The 21,882-nt window shown below is 44.2% G+C and overlaps 1 protein-coding gene across 3 annotated transcripts in view; it reads right to left on the bottom strand.

Moving 5' to 3' along the window:
- DEPTOR (DEP domain containing MTOR interacting protein) overlaps positions 1-21,882 on the bottom strand; it is a 65,317-nt gene that overhangs the window by 35,334 nt on the left and 8,101 nt on the right. For all 3 annotated transcript variants that reach the window (XM_079984425.1, XM_079984427.1, XM_079984426.1), the window contains exons 3-5: positions 16,798-16,976; positions 13,533-13,656; positions 1,848-2,026 (exon numbers count right to left, since the gene is read on the bottom strand). In XM_079984425.1, the coding sequence (XP_079840551.1) occupies positions 1,848-2,026; positions 13,533-13,656; positions 16,798-16,976 (482 nt within the window). The remainder of the gene's footprint in view (positions 1-1,847; positions 2,027-13,532; positions 13,657-16,797; positions 16,977-21,882) is intronic.

The raw sequence follows: 21,882 nt of genomic DNA, 5'->3' as shown, positions 1-21,882 counted from the left end.
ATGTTTTACTCAAGGGTAGGCCCATTCAAATCAATAAGCCCAACTAAGCTAGGTCCATTCATTTCAGTAGGTCTGAGTGAAACCTAACTGAACATCAGCCACATACTTTCCCCCTCCAAAGCTTTAGTGCAAGTTCTTACCAAAGGTGGCAGGAGGGTCTGCAGAATCCAGTTAGAATGAGGAGAATCTACTGTCTAGAGAAAGCTGGTAAAAGTGGTGCTGTGATACTTTCATTTTGTAAAAGATGGACAGCCCGCCTGAAGCAGGTGGGGGCCTGAAGGGGCCAAGGCTGATGGCTGAACCAGTATCCAATGTGAGGTATATCTGTCTGTGTGATGTGGCAGAATAAGAACCTGCAGTGGCCTCTCTCCCTCCCCCTCTCTCTCTCTCTGCATTATCTTATCTTCACCCTGTTCTACCTCTCCCTTTTATCTCCCATTCCTTGCCTATAGCATGTTCTTGCCACTTCAGAGGCCAAGGGAGTACATTTTACTTGTGCGCTGTGCCATTAGCAGCTGGCACCCTATAAATTACTCTATGGCAGCAAGATTAATTGCACAACTATGATGTAAGTTGGCAAAAAGTCATTCATTGCGTTATTTCCAGCCCAAGTTGAAGAGCAGTAAAATTAAAAAACCAAAGCGAAAACCCTCAGAGCCAGTTGTAATTCGATCCCTTTGAGGGTTGGCATTGCCAAGGGACAAGAAGGAGTGAGCAGATCGCTACAAGTAAATACAGGACAATAAGAAATGATGGATGATGTGGCCCAAGCCCTACACTACCCAACTACCCAACTCTCCCCTGAAAATTACCTTCTGCTGGCAACAACCAGGCAGAATTGGACTTAAGATGTAACTAACTTTTGCTACTCTCACAGTTTGAAGCATTTAAAATCAACTGGACTTAAAAGACAGTCAAGACTATGGGCTTATCCACAGTTTGTCTTGCCCTTCTGCTTTCCCCTGGAGAAAGTCACTCTTTAGTGCTCAATCAGACCAAACAGCAACTTGGGTTTCCCCCCGGATTAACATTTGTTCCGATATATCGCTAAAGAGTGGGTTCTTCCTTGGAAAGGAGCAGGGCAAGGGGAAAACTGCTTGGACCCCTGCTTTCTATGCACAACAAATGCAGAGTGTGGATGAGCACTAAGGTTGCATACACACTCCTGGTTTTTCTGCATTCAATGCACTCCCACCGCTGGTTTGGAAAGCAGGGCACACCTGACATCAGCCACAATCCCTATCTGCCCTGTAGCTGCCCTGTCACTCCTTATGAAATACTGCATTATGATGGGCTTGCCCAGCTTTAATCAAAACTTAGAAAAAGCAAAACCTTGCTGTGTTCTGAGCTGGCAATGTGTACACAGCCCAAGTCCTATGTCGATGTTTTAAACTGGACTCAGGTCGCAACTAACTTTTCCGACTTTGGGCTCTCACAGTTGGCAGCTTGTGCTGAACTCTGAATCACAGGTTTTCCAAAAGGAGGAGAAACCACCACAACCAAACCCTTCTTGGGTACAGCTGAAAAAAGAAAGAAGGATATACTCTTCTCAGAAAAAGAAATATAAGCTGCTCAATAGGACATGGGTCAAAATGACCAATCTAATGATGCCAGATCTACACAAATTGTGACCCACCAAGCTGACCACTAACTACTAAGTATAGTTACTTAATATAACTTTCTGTTTTGCTGCCTGTCTGGGATTGCAAAAGTGAGGAGCATTCACAATATATATGCCCACCACTTAAAAATATGTAGGGTTAAGCAGTCCATGTTAAACCATGCAACCACCTTATGAGATCCTTCACATCTAGACAGAGCTCGCTAATGCAAGGAACATTTCTCACCATGCTGTATAATTCCGTGCTCCAGCAGCCTGCGACCAAGTTGTTCAGCTTCAGGCCTTGTGGTGGCCTCTCCTTCCTGGATCAACCAGTCAATCAGCTGAGATGCCATGAAAGTGCGTTCATATTTTATTCCTTCCTCTTCCCTGGCTTGTAAAAGTGCATTTTCGGTATTCATCAGCCTGCGACAAAAGAAGGGAGGGAGAGGAAACGTGAGCACGTGAAGGTGAAACTGCAGAAATGTCTTTTAATTCCACCTTCGTCCAGGTTTACCCAAGGATGGAGCAAGGACATTGTAAGTAACACAAGTGGTTGCTTCCAGTTGGGAGCATTTAAGAAAGGAGCCGGTGTACAGTTTCTGGGTCACGTGGCCAGCATGACTAAGCCGCTTCTGGCGAACCAGAGCAGCGCACGGAAACGCCGTTTACCTTCCCGCCAGAGTGGTACCTATTTATCTACTTGCACTTTGACGTGCTTTTGAACTGCGAGGTTGGCAGGAGCAGGGACCAAGCAACGGGAGCTCACCCCGTCGCGGGGATTCAAACCGCTGACCTTCTGATTCAGTCCTAGGCTCTGTGGGTTAACCCACAGCGCCACCCGTGCACTGCTCTGGTTCGCCAGAAGCGGCTTAGTCATGCTGGCCACATGACCCGGAAGCTGTATGCCAGCTCCCTCGGCCAATAAAGCAAGATGAGCGCCGCAACCCCAGAGTCGGTCACGACTGGACCTAATGGTCAGGGGTCCCTTTACATTTTTACACATAGATCAGAGGGTGAGGACATGCTTTGTATGCAAAAGGTCCTGAATGCAATCAACAGCATCTGAGCAGACTGAGCCATATAGTAATGAAACAAGGATGTTTTTGTCCAAACACAGCTCCCAGTTCTTCCCTGCAAGGGCCCCTCATCATCCAAACCAAAGCATCTATCTGCTTTGCATTTGAAACCTTCCAGGATCAATCCCCAGGATCTCCCTATAGGACTAGGAAAGACACCAGTGCTCTGCAAGATTCATACAGGTGGTCTGCGGCATATTGGTGGTGGAAGACATGAGACAGCACATCCATCACATTAAACAGTCGATCTATAACTGTATTGCTACAGTCTCCTTAAAAATGTTCCTCTTAACTGCCTTGCAGGTTTGATAAATCAGGCTTATCTACCCAACTTCCTTATGAAATATATGACCAGGAACTCAGTGGAGAAAGCTTGCAACATATTAATTCCACAGTGAAAGCTAAAATTAGACCTATGTCAGTTGTTTCAGTGGGGGGTGGGAACTGACGGTTTTGTTAACCAAGTAATAGGTCAATGAACTCATCCGAAACTTCATGTTACGTGAACTATAGAATAAGTTCACTTGTTCCTTCTCCTGAGTTCTTCTCTTCCTGGCCTACAACGTCAAATAACAGGCTTGCACCATTCGCACTTGACGATTTTCCAGATTCCTTTCAGGTTCACTAATGGCTAAACAGAAGTACTTCTTCTGTTTGTGAAAGGGGCGAAATCCTGTGAATGGAACAAGCTCTGCTGTAGGCATTTTTATAATTCTAATGGTACCAAGAGGGACGCGGGTGGCGCTGTGGGTTAAACCACAGAGCCTAGGACTTGCCGATCAGAAGGTCAGCGGTTTGAATCCCGGCAACGGGGTGAGCTCCCATTGCTCGGTCTCTGCTCCTGCCAACCTACCAGTTGGAAAGCACGTCAAAGTGCAAGTAGATAAATAGGTACCACTCCGGCGGGAAGGTAAACGGCATTTCCGTGCGCTGCTCTGGTTCGCCAGAAGAGGCTTAGTCACGCTGGCCACATGACCCAGAAACTGTATGCCGGCTCCCTCAGCCAATAAAGCGAGATGAGCGCTGCAGCCCCAGAGCCAGTCACGACTGGACCTAATGGTCAGGGGTCCCTTTACCTTTTCCCACTCATACTAAGTGTTTTTATTTTAATAGAATTTATCAGGAGAAAATGAAGCTTGAGCTAAAATACTTCCACGACAGCATCAATAAAAAGCGAATCAGATGCAATAATCATTTGACAAGCCCCTTTCCGTTCAAATGCAATACCTTAGTTCTTGACTGCTGATACAGAATAATAGAAATGGTACGGACAACATTTTAGAGATGATACCTTCGATCACATCCTGTTCTCTCTAAAGCCAATAGACATTAAGCGAAGGCTTTTTCTAAGCAGCTCTTATCCCGGTTTTGTTGACTCTGAGTGGGAATTCTTTGTTAATAGTTCTTTGAGGAGTCTATAAATAACATGCCCGGCTGCTTGGTGTGGCCAGGAAGAACAAGAGAGATGCTAATGGCTGCAATGGACAGGCACATGAAAGGAATCTGGAAAACTGCCAAGTGGGGATTGTTGGTGGCAGCAGGGACCTTGCAGGACTTCCACATCAGGAATCCAGAAGAGATCAGCTAAAGAGCAGGAACGTCGGAACAAAGACTCTGGAACCCCAGACCTATGCTGGTTTTATGCCACTTTAACCACCATGACTTCTTCCGAAAAATTGTTTATGGGCTTGCTGGACAACTGCCACTTGCAGAAAACTTGCCAGACAACTTCAAATGACAATAATGGACTGGCATAACAAGCTACAAGAATTTGCTGAAATGGCGCAGTTGACAAATAGCCTGAGAGGCACTTCAAAACAAAAAATTATGGAAAAGCGGGGTAGATATAAGATATATGTTCAAAAATATAGTAAAGGTGCGCTATCTATGCTAGCATTCGATTGACGTTGGAGAGAGACTGAGTTGAGAAATAAAACCAAGGGTAAATATTGATATAGGAATGTATTAGATAAAATGTAAAGAAATATACAATAATAAGAGTACATTCATTTGTAAAAAAGGAATATACAACAGGATAGACAGGAAGTCCAAAGTGTTGGTACATATATAATTTTGGAATAGTTTTTTGTCCTTGTTTCTTTTCTTTAGGTATATAAACTTTGTATACATGCTGAAATTTATATTATAATAAGCCTTGTGAAGTAATATGATAATGTTTACCGATGTAACATAAGAACGTTAATAAATAAATAAAACTCAAAACAAAGCAAATGAAATAGGAACGAAGCTGTTTAAGAGCTCGTGCACAATTTTGGCTTGTCCCAAGCCAAGAAAGACAGGTGCGGGAGGTTTTCTGCTTGCCCCGTGCTTTCTAGGCATGGATCTGAATGGTTTTTTGGCTGCTTTCTCCTGGAAAACCTGTCTAGTGCCGAATCAGAACAAACATCCAACTGCAGAAAAAAACTGATTCAGCCGTAAACAGTGGCTTTTCCCGGGGGAAAGTGGCAGAACAAGTGGAAGTGTGGGCGAATGCTACGTCTGCAGCGGGGATTTACCCTAACAATCCTGACCGGTATACATATAAGTAGGGCATGAATTTTGACAGATCAGATAAGGCATATCCCCAGAGGACACTTCTGCAGTCATGTCTGTTGTGAAGAAGAAGAAGAAGAAGAAGAAGAAGAGGAGTTTGGATTTGATATCCCACTTTATCACTACCCGAAGGAGTCTCAAACCGGCTAACATTCTCCTTTCCCTTCCTCCCCCACAACAAACACTCTGAGGTGAGTGGGGCTGAGAGACTTCAGAGAAGTGTGACTAGGCCAAGGTCACCCAGCAGCTGCATGTGGAGGAGCGGAGATGCGAACCCAGTTCACCAGATTACAAGTCTACCGGACCTGTGCAAGATCATCAATGAAATGCCAAAGTTGGTGACAAGGAATAACTTGAGCCAGTTGTGTTGCAACACTAGAGATGCGTATCAAAACGAACCTGATAAACCCCAGACATGAAAATATTCTTTTCTCATATCAGTGTAATAGTTAAATCACCATACACACGGGGCAGAAATCTTCAGTGAGCCAGTTTATAGAGGCACTAGAATCAAACCTTCCTGTGGACTGCACCAGTTTCAGCTGCATGTAGTGGCAGCAGAACATTCCATAAAATCAGAGAATTGTTGAGTTGGAAGGAACCCAAAGGGTCTTTTAGTCCAACCCCCTATATTTGAATGGACATAGCAGTTGGTCTCTATCAACTTTCAGTATCTAGAGTAATATAAATTTGTTCAAAGAAGAAGGTTTTGTTCAAAATCTGTGGAAATTCATTATAGGCTAAGAATCCACATATACAGTACATTAAAAAAATATCTCAGCAATGAAATGCAAAACTGAAGATGGTACTTATGTGATCCCTCGTAATATAAAATTGCTGATTTCATGCCCATTTGAGTGGAAACAGTAGGATACCGGATTATACACTAATCCTGGAAGTTTAATATCAAAAACATGTGTATATGCATTGCTAGAAAGATTACAGCAGAAAGAATAAATAATTGATCTGAAACTGAACCTCAGAAATGTCTGAGGTTATTTTTGGGGAGAAAAACCCCATCCTTCCTTCCAATAAAAATATAAGTTCTCATTTCTTGGGATTGCGTCTTATTAACTTTCAGTCTATGGGATGCAATGGGAATGGTTCCTTTTAATTTAGTTTTCAAAATAGGGGCTAGAAAAAAAGGATAATCCAAACATAAATGAATGGCAATATTTGTAAGGAATCTGCTGATTGGGGAAATTTTGAGCAAAACAAAAGTTCTGTTTTTGACCTATAAAGTCTCATATACTGTAGTATGAATCCCCTCCAACACATACACACACAGAGAGAGAGAGAGAGATAGGCAGAGAGATAGGAAGAGGGAGAGAGAAGCTCCTAAAATATATTGTGTGTCTTGGTTTTAATACTCTTAACCAAAGGATGCTTATATTTTTCTGGACATAAATTAGTTTATTCATTAATGTCAATCTTGCCATTTTTGAGCCCCTATGTGTATCACAGCTGATTTTAGGGGATTGGTTTCATTTGGTGAAAAGGCTCTAGATCCTGAAATGGAGCCCAAATGGTCCAGAAGGCTTTCAGCAGCTACACTCCCCCTATGCCTGCCATGTTGTTATTTGAGGGTGGTAAGGTCTCCTTAGGGAACGTGGGTGGCACTGTGGGTTAAACCACAGAGCCTAGGACTTGCCGATCAGAAGGTCAGCGGTTTGAATCCCCGCGATGGGGTGAGCTCCCATTGCTCGGTCCCTGCTCCTGCCAACCTAGAAATTTGAAAGCATGTCAAAGTGCAAGTAGATAAATAGGTACCGCTGCAGCGGGAAGGTAAACGGTGTTGCCGCGCACTGCTCTGGTTTGCCAGAAGCGGCTTGGTCATGCTGGCCACATGACCTGTACGCTGTACGCCGGCTCCCTCGGCCAGTAAAGCGAGATGAGCACCACATCCCCACAGTCGGTCACGACTGGACCTAATGGTCAGGGGTCCCTTCACCTTTACCTTTAAGGCCTCCTTACAACTAGCTACCTTCCCCCTATGGACGTGACCCTGCTTGCTATCTGATTTTGTAACCTCAAGATTCCCCGGTTCTCCTTCTTATTCCATCAGCAGGAGGAAGCTGGGGTCTGATAGTTACACCTTTCAACAGTCCCTGTTCAGGGGAGAAGCTAAACTGAGGCCAGAAAGCTAGCACAATCAATTGTGATTTGAAACCTCTTTACTGAGCAAATCTAGTTAGCTGCTTGCATCATGTATCCAGGTTGTTTACCCCATGTAATTCATGTACTTCGCACACAGACACAAACTCTCGGAAGCTACGCATCTGCATGCGATGATAGCTAATGCCTCCTTAATTTTTGGCAGGGACAAAATGTTCTGGGTTTTAGAAAAGAGGGGAGGGAAAACAAGGATCTTGCCAGGGGGCAAACTGGAGAGTGATGTGTAAATCCAATAAACATTATCAAAAGCTATCTTGTTTTGACTGTGTTTTATCCACACAGGGGACACATCCAAACAGCGGACAAAGAGTTTAAACAGAGTTTAATTTTTAGCTACTCAAGCATGCATGGTCTCGCCATGGTAACAGGAAATCAAAAACAAGGTGCAACAGGGAGATTTTATTGTCCAGACACAAGCCCACTGTGCAAATGAGCCCTGTAATTAAAACTGCTTTTAATTTTTGGTCATTCTAGAGCAGGAGTGGGAAACCTTGTTATGAAGCACTCTTGACCCACATTAAAAGTTTGCTTGGGGGTGACGATCCAGTAGTGGTGGGTGGCGTTAATGGGTGCTGACAGCATAGCTCACACAAATCTGAACTGAACTGACCACCTGCAAGGGTCTGCATGAAATTAGGCTGAAGGCCACCTGCAGCCACAGCTCTAACGTATAACAGGAGATACATGGGATTTTTGTGTGTTAGACAGCTCTGCTTCATCTGCCTTGACAAAGTGATTGCAGGTAGCCTGACAAAGTGGATTTAAAAGTGCTGTTAGTAAGCAGATTTTGTACAGTCTCAGATGATAAAACAGCATCATGGGAATCTTTCAAATGGAAAAGCCTGTTAAGTCATCCTGTCTACTTCCCCCTTTAACACACAGTTACTCCCTAATGACTGTTTCATCCAGTGTAGACTTTAAAGCCTCACATCACCTGATAGGGCATAGAACAACAACCAAAAGAAAGTTGACTGCCACAAAAACAGAGAATGTAATGACTACGCATGGGGGTATAACTTGCATCTGGGTAGTTTGCAGTCCTGGGGGCCTGTGTGGAAAGGGAATAAACTAACTGAAACAGAAAATTATATTAAAGTCACACACTATCACAGTATTTACTGGCACTCAAAGACTAAACCTGAGCTGGTTTTCCACCATTTTATTATTATTTACTCTCGTTTTAAAATGCATATACAGTGGTACCTCGGTTTACGAACTTAATCCGTTCTGGAAGTCCGTTCTGAAACTGTTCTTAAACCGAAACTGTTCTTAAACCGAGGCACACTTTCCCTAATGAGGCCTCCCGCCACCGGTACCCTTCCACTGGTCGGATTCCGTTCTTAGACCAAAGTAAAGTTCTCAAACCGGGACACTACTTCCGGTTTTGCAGAGTTTGTAAACTGAATCGTTCGTAAACAGGACTGCCCTTCAAAAAAGAAAGACCACAGGGCAGTTTACAACACATGCAAGGTTGTAGGTTCGATCTTATGAGTTTGACCAAACTGTAGGAGGCAGTGGAAGACAGGAGTGCCTGGCGTGCTCAGGTCCATGGGGTCACGAAGAGTCGGACATGACTAGACGACTAAACAACAATAAAGGTTTAATTTCCTTTTTTAAAAGGGCCCACATAGCATAGGAAAAACTTCTTACTTAGACCTTGGGATACCAGTTAATGGGCTAGAAAAATCAGTGGTTGGACTGAGTTACCGGTAATTCACATTGAAACAAATATTCGTTTATTTACATATTAGTTAATATTAGTTTATTGAATATGAATTCAATATTAGTTCATATGAATGAAATTAATGCTAACATAACATGTGTGCATTTATTCTGAGCGCAGAAAACACGTTTCCTTGCTGTAGAATTTGGCTTGTCTTAAAACCTATGGAGAACACACAGGCCTTCCTTTACATTAAAAATTTCTGTGGTCGCCATGCACTATTTAGAACACTGTTATTTGAAGTAGGTGGGGAAGGGAGAATCTGAAGGATCTTTCTGCCTTTTAGCACTGGGGCAGAAAGCATCTTTCCCATCTCTTTTAGGCTGAGTTCCAAGTTGGAACATCTAACTTTAACCACAACCATTAAGCCTTGCAGTTTCCCTCTGTTTATGAAAACATTCTTCTATGCCATTAGGGAAGTGTATTGAAAACACAGCATGTCCTTCCATTTGCTGTGTTTGACATTTGAAAAGTAAGGGAAATTTGTTTCACTGGCTACTGCAAACAAACGGAACAAGAAGACAAACACAAAAAGAAGGGAAATTTAAAACAAACAAACAAACAAAAAGCACATCAATCCTACTTGAACTGAGGAACCATTATTGCAGTTTCCTCATGCTCTTCTTATTATATTATTCATTGAATTTTTATACCACCCTATACCCACAGGTCTCAGGGCAGTTCACGGAATAAAATCAGAACATAAAACCACAAAATACATCATCAGAATGAAAACAAAATAAAAACAACAGCAACCCGACTATTCTGACTGCCTCACACATATATCCAAAAAGTCACTATGCTTCTCAGTGTTTTACTAGCCCACTTATTTGTTTACCATCTGTTGTGTGTCAAGTACCTGAGAGAACAGAAACCACCTGAAAAATACAGCCATTGTCAGGGACAAGCGATTAGAGCAGAAGGCGGGGAAGGACATGGCATATATCTGGCCTTGGGAGGGGTCAGAAGCCAGTCGAGTCAACTGACTCCAACAGTGAAGGATGTGTTGTGGAAGCTTGGACTACTATAAACCTGTTATTGAGAAATAAACCTTGGCTACTTAAACTGCCAGTGTTCCATGTCTTGTGTGGGAGAAGCGCTAAACCTGACAGCTAGCTTACATCCAATTGATCATGGCTTTATTACCTGGTGGCCTGGCGAAGATGTTTACTTACCATTGGTGACCAGATGAATAACAACTGACCTACCGTACTTGTTTTCTGTCTCTGTGCCTAAAGATTTACAATCCCCTATCTGGTGACTCTATCACCCAGTAGTGATGTATGGAAGTGAGAGCTGGACCATAAAGAAGGCTGATCGCCGAAGAATGGATGCTTTTGAATTATGGTGCTGGAGGAGACTCTTGAGAGTCCCATGGACTGCAAGAAGATCCAACCTATACAGTCTTAAGGAAATCAGTGAGTGCTCACTGGAAGGACAGATCCTGAAGCTGAGGCTCCAATACTTTGGCCACCTCATGAGAAGAGACGACTCCCTGGAAAAGACCTGATGTTGGGAAAGATTGAGGGCAGAAGGAGAAAGGGACGACAGAGGATGAGATGGTTGGACAGTGCTATCGAAGCTACCAGCATGAGTTTGACCAAACTACGGGAGGCAGTGGAAGACAGGAGTGCCTGGCGTGCTCTGGTCCATGGGGTCACAAAGAGTCGGACATTACTAAACAACAACAACATCTGGTAAAGGCCACAGCTTCTTGCTTCTACAATGGTACCTTGGGTTGTAGACACTTCAGGTTACAGACTTCACCAACCCAGAAATAGTACCTCGGGTTAAGAACTTTGCTTCATGATGAGAACAGAAATCGCGTGGTGGCGGCAGCGGGAGGCCCCATGAGCTAAAGTGGTACCTCAGGTTAAGAACAGTTTCAGGTTAAGAACGGACCTCCGGAACGAATTAAGTTCTTAACCCGAGGTACCACTGTATTTCCCAAGCCCTATTCTGATCTCCTACAGTCCCTTACTAGGGGCAAATATCCTCAACATCATTATTATTAAAATTTGTATATTGCCCACCATCACACAGATTAGCCATTTCTGTTATGCTAGGTAAGATTCCTGAGGACATCTGACAGACAAACCACTGTTTGAGACAGCTCTGGAATGCGATTCTCAGTGTTACAAAGCACCTACTTTTTCATTTCTCACATGCATTTTCCCCCTCTGAGGGCAAGTACATGCCATGCAGTTCCCCAAGAAAGTAACATGTACAAGAATGCAAAAACTGGAGTAAAGAGTCCATGAAAATGCATATATTGGTACGAATATCATCATCAACAACTTTATGACGGTCACAGACCAGCATAAGTTAAAACAGAAAACACAGTAATTTAGGAAATAAAACAGGTAAAGGGGGTAAAAGGGGTGACTCAAAGAAGGGGCAGGGATGCGTGAGGGAGACTTTAAATCAGCTAGAAGGTTGAAAGCAAGCAGTTGCTAAAATAACTATAGAAAGGAGGGTGCAAGAGAGGGCACGGGTCTTGTGTATGAGCCTTCAGTTTAGGTCAGGCGCGTGACCCAAACCATTCTTCGGCGAATGTCCATCATAGCAGCGCAAAATCTGGCTGCTGTGTATGTTACGTCTGGGTTTGCATCTTGAAGTAGCAAGATCGGGTATAGAGTTGCTCTGTCTGTCCAGGGAATTTGTGTAGTATTGGCAGGAAGAACCTGACTCGTACGTCTGCATAATATTGACAGTGGAAGAAAGACATGTTCTGTAGTTTCTAGTTGCCCTGAGCCACAGGGGCATTTCCTCTCCTCGTATGGTACCTTCCTAAAACGGCCTTCCTGGATAGCTGAGGGGAGGGGCCTGGCATCGGGCCAAAGTGAAGGCCCTTAGCTGTTTTGCTATTTCTAAGTTGGTTATGGACGCGGGTGGTGCTGTGGTCTAAACCACAGAGCCTAGGGCTTGCCAATAGGAAGGTTGGCGGTTCAAATCCCTGTGGCGGGATGAGCTTCCATTGTTTGGTCCCAGCTCCTGCCAATCTAGCAGTTCGAAAGCACGTCAGAGTGCAAGTAGATAAATAGGTACCACTCCAGTGGTAAGGTAAACGACATTTCCGTGCGCTGCTCTGGTTTGCCAGAAGCGGCTTAGTCATGCTGGCCACATGACCCAGAAAAACTGTCTGCAGACAAATGCCGGCTCCCTCGGCCTATAAAGTGAGATGAGCGCCACAACCCCAGAGTTGTCTGCGACTGGACCTAACGGTCAGGGGTACCTTTACCTTTACCTTTAAACTGGTTATATACGGCGTTTGGGACCTGAGGTATCTTTTGGTTTATTGGTAAGAGTAACACAGAAAGGATGTGGGTGGCGCTGTGGGTTAAACCACAGAGCCTAGGGCTTGCTGATCAGAAAGTTGGCAGTTCGAATCCCCGCGACGGGGTGAGCTCCCATTGCTCGGTCCCTGCTCCTGCCAACCTAGCAGTTCGAAAGCACATCAAAGTGCAAGTAGATAAATAGGTACCACTCCAGCGGGAAGGTAAACGGTGTTTCCGTGCGCTGCTCTGGTTCGCCAGAAGTGGCTTAGTCATGCTGGCCACATGACCTGGAAGCTGTACGCCGGCTCCCTTGGCCAATAAAGCGAGATGAGCACCGCAACCCCAGAGTCGGCCATGACTGGACCTAATGGTCAGGGGCCCTTTACCTTTAACACAGAAAAATGCTTTGTTTCAGGGGAAATTGTTTTGCAGAAGCGCATATATTAGGCAGAATTCCATACAAACGTGCATGTTAATGAGAAATTCACACTTAAATGCTGGTGCGTTGTCTTGAGGACTTAGGAAAATTGCAGAGTAATGCAGAGGACAGAACCTAAGTTTGTGGAAAAGAGAAAATGAGAGGAAACAAAGCTGACAAGTTGGTCCATCCCTAGCTGCAGTCAGACAAATGAAAACACATTTCACTCTGTTCCTTGCACCTGAAAGAGCCACGTGTGCTGCTCTTGGATGCTAGTGTTGTACCAAAACACCCCTCATGAATTGACCAATGTGTTCACCTTTTGCATATCAATTTCCAGTAAATGTCAGCTCACATGTTGTACTTGTTGCTACTTGCGCCTAAATCAGGCATGCTGCAAACAACCCCTTCAGTCTGAGCAAAAATGACACGGACCTCGTCGCAGGTGGCAAACTCCTCTGTTATTTGACCCATATAATCTGACAGGATATTCAGAATCTCCATCCAACCATCTGTTTCAAATCTTAATTATATGCTCAGGACTCATCTCTGTCAGTATAACCTTTCTCTTGGGAAAACTGAGGAGATGGAAGATGGCGTTCTTAACAAAGGATAATGCATTTCAGCAAGACCATTTTTCTAGTTGTTAATCAACGCAAGCCGATAAAGAGCAGCTAACACTGTCAATGTTCTGTGTGCAACCTACTTTTCATAGAGCCTCTGTCCTCTCATGAAGGCCTTCACTTCGTTGTCAAGTGGGAACGTTCCATCATCTTTCCGAAAGCGGTAGAAAAGTTTGAGGTCCTTGAATTCCTTATGCTCATCGCAAACTGAAGTGCAAAACCCAGAAGAAGAAGAAACAGTAAACACTTCACATCAAGAACTTGCAGTAATCATCATTATGAATCTGGAAGCAATGCAGATACTAAAGCATTGTTTTCCTTTACAAAAAAAAACAGGCTTCAGATAAACCACAAAAACGATTGACCTTTTATTGTACTTCGTTAAAAAAAAAAAACCTTAGTTTGTGAAGCTCTACATGGTATTCCCACTTTATTGTATTATCAGCAGCCATTTATAGGTGGGGGGAATTACTGACCTTTTAAAAAAAAAATCTGTTGATTATAGTTTATTGCATTTTTACCCCACCCTTCCTCTAAGGAGCATGGGGTGGTGTTTCATTGTTCTGTGTCCCCCACCATTTTATCTTCATAGCGCCCTGTGTGATAAGTTAAGCTGAAGGATAACAGAGCTTTGTAGTTGAGTGGGGACTTAGGTTTAAGTCTCCCTGATCCTCTAACCGCTACACTGACTCCAGTAACCCACAAATAGTAATTTGTGCAAAGTTTACAGGCTAAACTTTACCAGGCCCTACCTGGTAAAATACCGAGTCCAGTCAAGGTTAAATTGTAACATAAACTTGTGTTTATTTATTGCAGTTTAACAAGCGTGTGGTTTCATAAACGGTCTCAGTCAATTAAAATCATGGGGTGCCTCTCCAGACCTATAACTTTCACCACCTGCTCTCACTCACTAAACCACCTCTCAGATATTTACTTGTCTTCCTAGCTCCTAGCTGTTCCTGACTCAGCTTATTTCGCTACACTAACTCAACCTACCCACAGACTCTATCCCAATTCACTCCCACTCCAACCAACCACCCAACTCCCAACGAACTCCCCCCTTCACCCCTCCCAGAGCTGGTTTTATAGTCCCTCTGACTCCACCCCCCTGGGTTCTGATTGGGTAACCTGTTTAACTATTTCACCTCCAGCACTCTCATATGTTAATGTCACACTCATTCCTGTTTTAAACCACAACACCAAACAAAAGCCTAAGTGAACAAGTGGACCTTCAGCTTGCATTGTGAACTAATAAGAATCAGCACCAGCCATTTCTTAGAAGGGAGGGCAATCCACAAACAGGGCCCGGCCTTAGGTTTGTACCACTTACCAAAACTCTCTTTCTATCTTGTGATCAATGGCCGTGTTCGCAGGTAATGATAGGTTTCTGGCTTATTGTGGTTTATGACGAATAAGCAATTTGCCCAGTCGCTCCCACTTTGACCCTCCTTTGGTGTGCGCAGGCTAAACAAACCAGGAAAACTTGGCTTCCCCCTTTACGTTCAAAGATGAGATCCTGCATCATTGCTATCTAGAGAGTCATGATCGCTGGCCAACCTAAAACCATAGTTTGTTGCCGACTTTCCAATGGCATTTTGTTCAGAAGCAACAAACCACAATCCCCAGTTTATCCTGCTTACACCAGGGTAGGTGTGAAGTCAAAGCAAGTGGCTAGATCTTCATTTATCGTAAGCTACAAACCCCAGTTTATTGTTACATGTGAACACGGCCAATCAGTTACAGTGGTGCCCCGCAAGACGAATGCCTCACAAGACGAAAAACTCGCTAGATGAAAGGGTTTCCCGTCTTTTGAGGCGCTTCGCAAGACGAATTTCCCTATGGGCTTGCTTCGCAAGATGAAACGTCTCGCGAGTTCTTCCGAGTTTTTTTCTTTTCCCCCCCTTTTTCTAAGCCGCTAAGCCGCTAATAGCCGCTAAGCCGCTAATAGCGCTAAGCCGCTAAGCCACTAATAGCCGTGCTTCGCAAGACGAAAAAACCGCAAGACGAAGAGACTCGCGGAACGAATTAATTTCGTCTTGCGAGGCACCACTGTACTGGTCTTTTTGTCTCTCAGCTTCAGCCTATCTCTGTTCTCAGTTCCTTTGTCCACTTATTTCATTCTCTTTTATGCACTTAAATCTCTGTATATTTCTCTTTAACAGTTTCCTCTATTGTCCAATATTTATCCAAAACGTCTTATAAGTTTCAACTATCTTCAGAGTTCTACCCCTTCTTATCTTCCTTCACTAAACTCCCTTTTGCAATTTCATGTTTTCCATCATTTCTTATGACCCCTTTTTTTTGTTTTTCTCTGCTTTGCTCCCTTTGCTCCTTTTCTTGTCATTAGATTAATTAACACATCTTATTTTAATTTTCTGCAAATTTTCTTTTTTGCTTTCTTGTACTCCTACCAACCTAGTGTTCAGTCTCTTATTTTTATTCCGATCTTGAGACTGTGGGTAAGAGAGACCTATGGATTTTATCTGTGCACGGGGTCTGATAGTATCCAACATGTGGCTTACCATATGTTGTTGGACTTCTACTGCCATAATTTCTGACCCCTGAAAATGTTAGCTGAGGCTGATGGGAGTTGTAGTCCAACATCATCTGGAGGGCAAAACATTGGCTAGCCCTGGGTTTAAGTAATTAAACTCTCTCTCTCTCTCTCTCTCTCTCTCACACACACACACACACACACACACACATATACTGTGTGTGTGTGTGTGTGTGTGTGTGTGTGTGTGTGTATACACATACATAAACTTCCTTCAACAAATGGATAGAAAATATGCACAAACTTGCAACACATGAACAAGTCATGTACAAATGTAGGCTTGTCATGGACAAATTTAATGATTTTTGGAATTCATTTTTATAATGTGTGTTTTATAATGTGTGTTTAAGGTAACTACAATAATAATCTTGTAATGTTTATTTTAAAAATGTTTTCTACATGGGTTTATTTTATCTTTATTATGCTTGTCACGTCTTGTCTTATTTTACCTTGTTCACTTCTAATTTTATACTTTTTCAATAAAGAACATAAAATTTAAAAATAAATAAATGATGATTTAATCCAGCTGCTTTTTCTTCAAAATAAACAGGGCTTTTATTTCTTTAAAAAAAATGTGAATAATGCAATGTTTGGTTTGGCCCTAAAATAACACTTGCTAAACACTCCAAATATAAATGCTATTATAATAGTTAAGCAATCTTCACAATCATTATTTAGGTTTTTGTTCTTTCATATTGACTAACAACACACGACGATCACCAGGTCAGACCTGCCTGTACCCTTAACTATAGTTTCTGGCTATGGGCTCGGGTGTGCTGCTTCTTTCCACCCACCGTGATGAATGATGCTACGATCCAGTAATTTTTGCACCAGTTTAATTGCAGTCTCCCTGTCAGAGGCCTCCTTGTGATCAATCAGCCAGTCAATCAGTTCTTTGGCAACAAAGCAGTTTGGATACGTCTTCAAGTGATGTCTCCGATCTTTAATTATCTTTTCTTCATGCAGTCTGAGCCTGTGAACCAAACAATATCACGCCGTGAGAAATCTTTGCATAGCATCAGCCTCAACATTACAAGCGGGAAAGAAAAAGCTCGTATCAGAGTGGTGTCAGCTAAATAATAATAATAAAAAACATCTTTTGAAGGTATCGCTGGCCTTGTATCCTCACTTCCATTTAACACTTCCCTCTGCTATCTGTAGCCACACCCCTTTTTAACAGAACAGAATTACCTCAGAGCATCTACAAAGTGCCTTTCCCTTCCTCTCTCTGCCCCCCTCCCCAGAAACTGAAGTTTGTGTCAGTACATGTACGCTAGCGTTAAAAAAGCAACAACTAAGAATTGGAAGCATTTAGAATTAAGAAGCAAGCAGGCTTCCATCCAGGGAAGATGGCAAGACTCCCACACAGGCCTGAGCCTTCTTGGCATTTCTTTTGGAAAGTGAGCAATGTCCCCACTTCCCCTGACACTACTAGGAAAACACAATTATACACAAGACGGGAGCCACAGGGAGGCCAGATGTGGTGGAGGTCTTCTTTCAGAGAATTTCCAGGCCCTGTTCCCCCCTTTCCCCCTTTCATTTAAAAAGTAGCTCGCTCTCTGGTGTCTGGAGATCATGGAAGCAGCAGCAAATATAGAACTGAATAGGAAAATTTAAAAAAGAAAACACAAGGACAGTCTGAGAATGGAAAAAGGAGGGCAGACAATAGGCTTGTTCACACAGCACACTGAACACAGTTGTCTCTACCCATGTACAGGTGTTTGTGTGAAAGAACACACACTTGTTGGTTTGCACAGCTCGGGTACTGTGTACACAGGTACTCAGAGTGTACGCTCATGTGAATAACTATACAAGCATTTCAGCTCAAGTATTCAAGTACAGTGGACGCTCGGGTTGCGAACGTGATATGTGCGCGATGCACGTTCGCAACCCACAGTGTTCGCAACCCGCAGCAGTAGTCCGTAACCCGAAAAAACGCAACATGAAGCGTCTGTAACCCGAGGTATGACTGTACACACATACTGAGTGTGAACGCCCCTAGAATTTTGATTTTATTCCAGCTTAACTGTCCTTGCTTCAGTCAATGTATCATCTGCTAGAGATCTCTAGGTCCCCTCACAGAACTAAAATGACCAGAGTTACTTGCAAAGGGGAGATGATGGTTACACAAGTTTAACTCTCCAACAGAGACACACTCGAAGTACTTAAAGACTGTTGTAGGCCTGGCAGATGGTGAGACTGGTTCTTGGCCTGACGGAAAATAAAAACACGAGGAAACATGGAATCAGTTTTCCAGTGCCATATGTTAAAACAAATAAACACACTCCAGTGTGTCTATTAAACGAGTTTGAATGTCGGCAGCAGCCAGGAATAATTCTTCCACATAAGTGTTAACAAGCTTCTCATTACCACATTATTTGCGATACCCAGCTGCCAAAAGTTACATTAACTACATCCAGAGTGACAGGCAAACATTGTGGATGTATGCTGTACTATATACATGCACAGGTAAGTATAGCAGGAGGTTCAAACATCATGATCTGAGGTGCAAATGTGGTGACTGGTATCTAAGACTTTTTTTGTACTGTCCCTGTATATTTATAGCAAGGCTGGGGAACCTTTGGCCCTGCGGATGTTGCTGAAGTACAATTGCCACCAGCCCAAGCGAGCATGGGCAATCATGAGGATGGATGCTGAGGGATCTTCAGGATCTGTTGGTATGAGCTTCCTGGCCTGGGATTTTCCTCTTCTGCCAAATATGCCCCATAGCCTGAGCATTACAGTGAGGAACTCAAAAGGCCTTCCCCTCAATATTTGCTTGAACTACATTGTAGTTGCCCTATAGTTTTCCTGCCTAAGCTGGTGGAGGAGGTCTTGAACATGGTGGAGTACCCTCGTGTTATTTTATTGGGGGACTGCAGCGTTACGTCAGGACTGGGCTCAGGTGTGATGACCTGGGATTCGGACTCAGAGGCTGAACCTGAGGAATCCCAGCCTGCACAGGGGTCCCCGCCTCCAGATCCAGCTGAGCCGGGGCTGGGGCATGAGCCTGAAGGGTCCTCACCTGTGCTGGAACCTCAGGTGCAGGCACCAGCTGAGTGTGCTCTGGCTCCTGAGGTGATGGAGGACCCATTGCCTTCAGGTGTTCCACTCTCAGCCCCGTCAGAGGAAGCTGAGGTTGCCTCTGGGTCCGGTAACCCTCCAGCCTCTCCTGAGCTGTAGAGGCTCAGGGCAGAGAGGCGGAGGGAACTAAGTTCCTGCAGGAGGAGTGCTCACCTCCAGGCCAGGAGAGGTGAGTCACCTGTGGACCGGGGCCACCCTATGCCAGATAAAAGCCAGTCAGCCCTAGTCTCAGGTTGCGGGAGCAATGTTGTTGCTAGCCTGTTCCTGCCTGCACCCTGTCCTGCTCTTCTGCCAAAGTTCCTGACCCCACCTGACTCCCCACCTTGGACCCAGCTACAGCTTTGACGGACAGCCTCTATACCGCAGCATCGACCTTGGACTGGAATCGGACCTCGCCTCTCGGTTAGCCCCCGGGACCAGCACATCAGGACTTCGTGGCAGCTACAAGGCTGTCCCAGAGCATTGCAGGCCTGCTCATATTGCAGGCCATACCATCTCCGTCTTCTGGCCCTTCTCCTCTCCTGCCTCTGAGTCTGGACTGCTTTCTGCCACAGCCTCTTCCTGCTCACTAAACCCTGTTGCCTCTTCAGCTTCCGACACCACCTCCTCCCCATCTCCTCCCTCTTCTCCCTCTGACACCTCATTGTTGTCCCACCACCAACCCCCTGGCTCTGAGCCTTCGTCCCTTTGGGGTTCCCTTTGGGGTTCCCTAGGGGTTGCCTCCAACCAGTCCTCTGCTTCCAGCCAGTCCATGACATTCACTCACTCCTGACTAGGGAATCCAAGTTGACCGTCTGCTCTCTAGCAACATTTTCTGAAGAGCAACTGGGGTCTGAACTGTCACTATGTACAGTATATATAGCTCAGGCTTCTAGCTACATATCCCACGACCATGACTCCATGACTGGAACTTCCTATTATTCCAAGCCATAAGTGGCTTCTGAGGAAGAGACAAGGAGAATATAGTTCTCATGAGTGTCACTTGCTATGTGACCAGCATGCTGCATGCAGTTAGATCACTGTCAGTTTGGACCCAAACAAGGAATCGACACATTAAAATTAGATCTGGTGCTAAGCACACTGTATGGACACCGTATAAATGTTTCCACATCTATTTTTGCGTACGAAAGGCAAGAGGCTTGGTACACAGTTCTTTGCAGCTTTTTTTTAGCACTTTTGGCTGTAGGGAAAGAGATAGGATTTCAGCCTAGACATTGAAATAGGTGTTCTAGAAAATGTATTTTAAAATAAAACAAGACTGGGTAATGCTTAGATAATTTGAAGAGGGGCTTTGGCTCAGTTGCAGAGAAGGTCCAAGTTTCAATATCCCTGGCATCTCAAAGTGGGGAGTTGAGAAAGTCACCAGTCCAAAATCCTGCACAGTTAGATGAACCAATGTTCTGACTCAGAAGAAGATGCTTCATGTGTTCCTAACTGTTCACAGAAGAGTAAAGTGACACCAGAAAGCACTTAGGTTATTTGGAAGAAGTTTGCTTTTAAGTTATTTCACATATGAAGCAGTGCAGCCATTTTGGTTTTGAGCTATGGTATTAACTGAATTGTGTTAGAAGAGGTATGGCAAACCCTTAGCCCATAAGCCCCAATATATTTTCAGTGACAAAGTTTTAATATACCCCGCAAGTGTCCCAGGAAAACTGGGGCATCCCGTTTTTTAATCGCAAGAATACATCAGCCATTTTGGTTGCCACAATTTCGCAACATGCTTTTTACCTGATTGTGCGTTTTAGGGTGCCGTGCCTGAAAAAGTGCGGGTTTTTTTGGGGGGGAAACCATGGCATGAAATCGCAGCAACCAAAATGGCTGCCGTGCTCTCACAAGAGGAAGATGGCATCCCAGATTTTGGCTTCAAAGTGTGGCCTTTTATTTGACACACAAAAGCCAGTTGGCAGAAAACACACGATCTAGGAGCTTTAGGAGGAGGCATTTCAAAGACACAATGCTCCTTGCTTAGGAAAAACTAGTTACATAGTTCTGGCAGCTGACTGCAGCTGGTGTTTGATGCTTTCTCACACCACGTTCCTCTTTCTAGCTGAGTCTCAGCCATGGAGATACTCTGTGTTCCTCAAACAGTGAGCCACCACTGGTGAGCCTTGAGCCACTTCAAGGCTTCAAGTGCCACCACAGTGTGTTTTGGTTGGATGAATGTCAGTAGTAGCAGCTCCTTATATGCTGTGCAGAGGTGGCTGGGAGACAGATGCTCAAGGAGGGAGGTGGAAATGAAGTTCTCCCTCCCTGGAGGGGAAAGGGGCAAAGGAGAAGTGGAAGGAAATCAGAAAGTGAAATAAAAGTTAATATTTAATCACCAAGCAAACAGGGTAGAGAAAGGAGGGAGAAATAAAGAGAGGGAAACTCTAACAGGAAGAAATTGGACCGAGGAGGAGGAATGAAATTGGCAATTTGGAGGGTGGGAATAAGGCACGAAAGAGGAATGGGAGAAGCAATGACAGGAGATGGGTAAAATACTTCAAGGGATAGCAAGGGAAAATATATATTTCAAAGTCTTCTCCACTTAGAATACCTCGCTCAGCAAATTCAGCCTAAAACAGGGCAGCTGAGTCACAATACCTTCAGAACAAATTTGAGGAAAGCTGAGCCATGGAACTCCTTGCTGTGAGGAAAACATGACGGCAAAGAATTTAGCACCTTTCCAAAGTTGGTTAGATAGTAGTAGAAAGTGATGTTTGTTTATTGCCTTAACATCTGATGGGAGGGTGTTCCACAGGGTGGGCACCACTACCAAGAAGGCCCTCTGCCTGGTTCCCTGAAACCTCACT

This window comes from Podarcis cretensis, assembly GCF_951804945.1.
Source record: "Podarcis cretensis genome assembly, chromosome: 7".
NCBI lineage: Eukaryota > Metazoa > Chordata > Lepidosauria > Squamata > Lacertidae > Podarcis > Podarcis cretensis.
The sequence above is the reverse complement of the archived record's forward strand: the minus strand, read 5'-3'. Positions and strand labels throughout refer to the sequence as shown.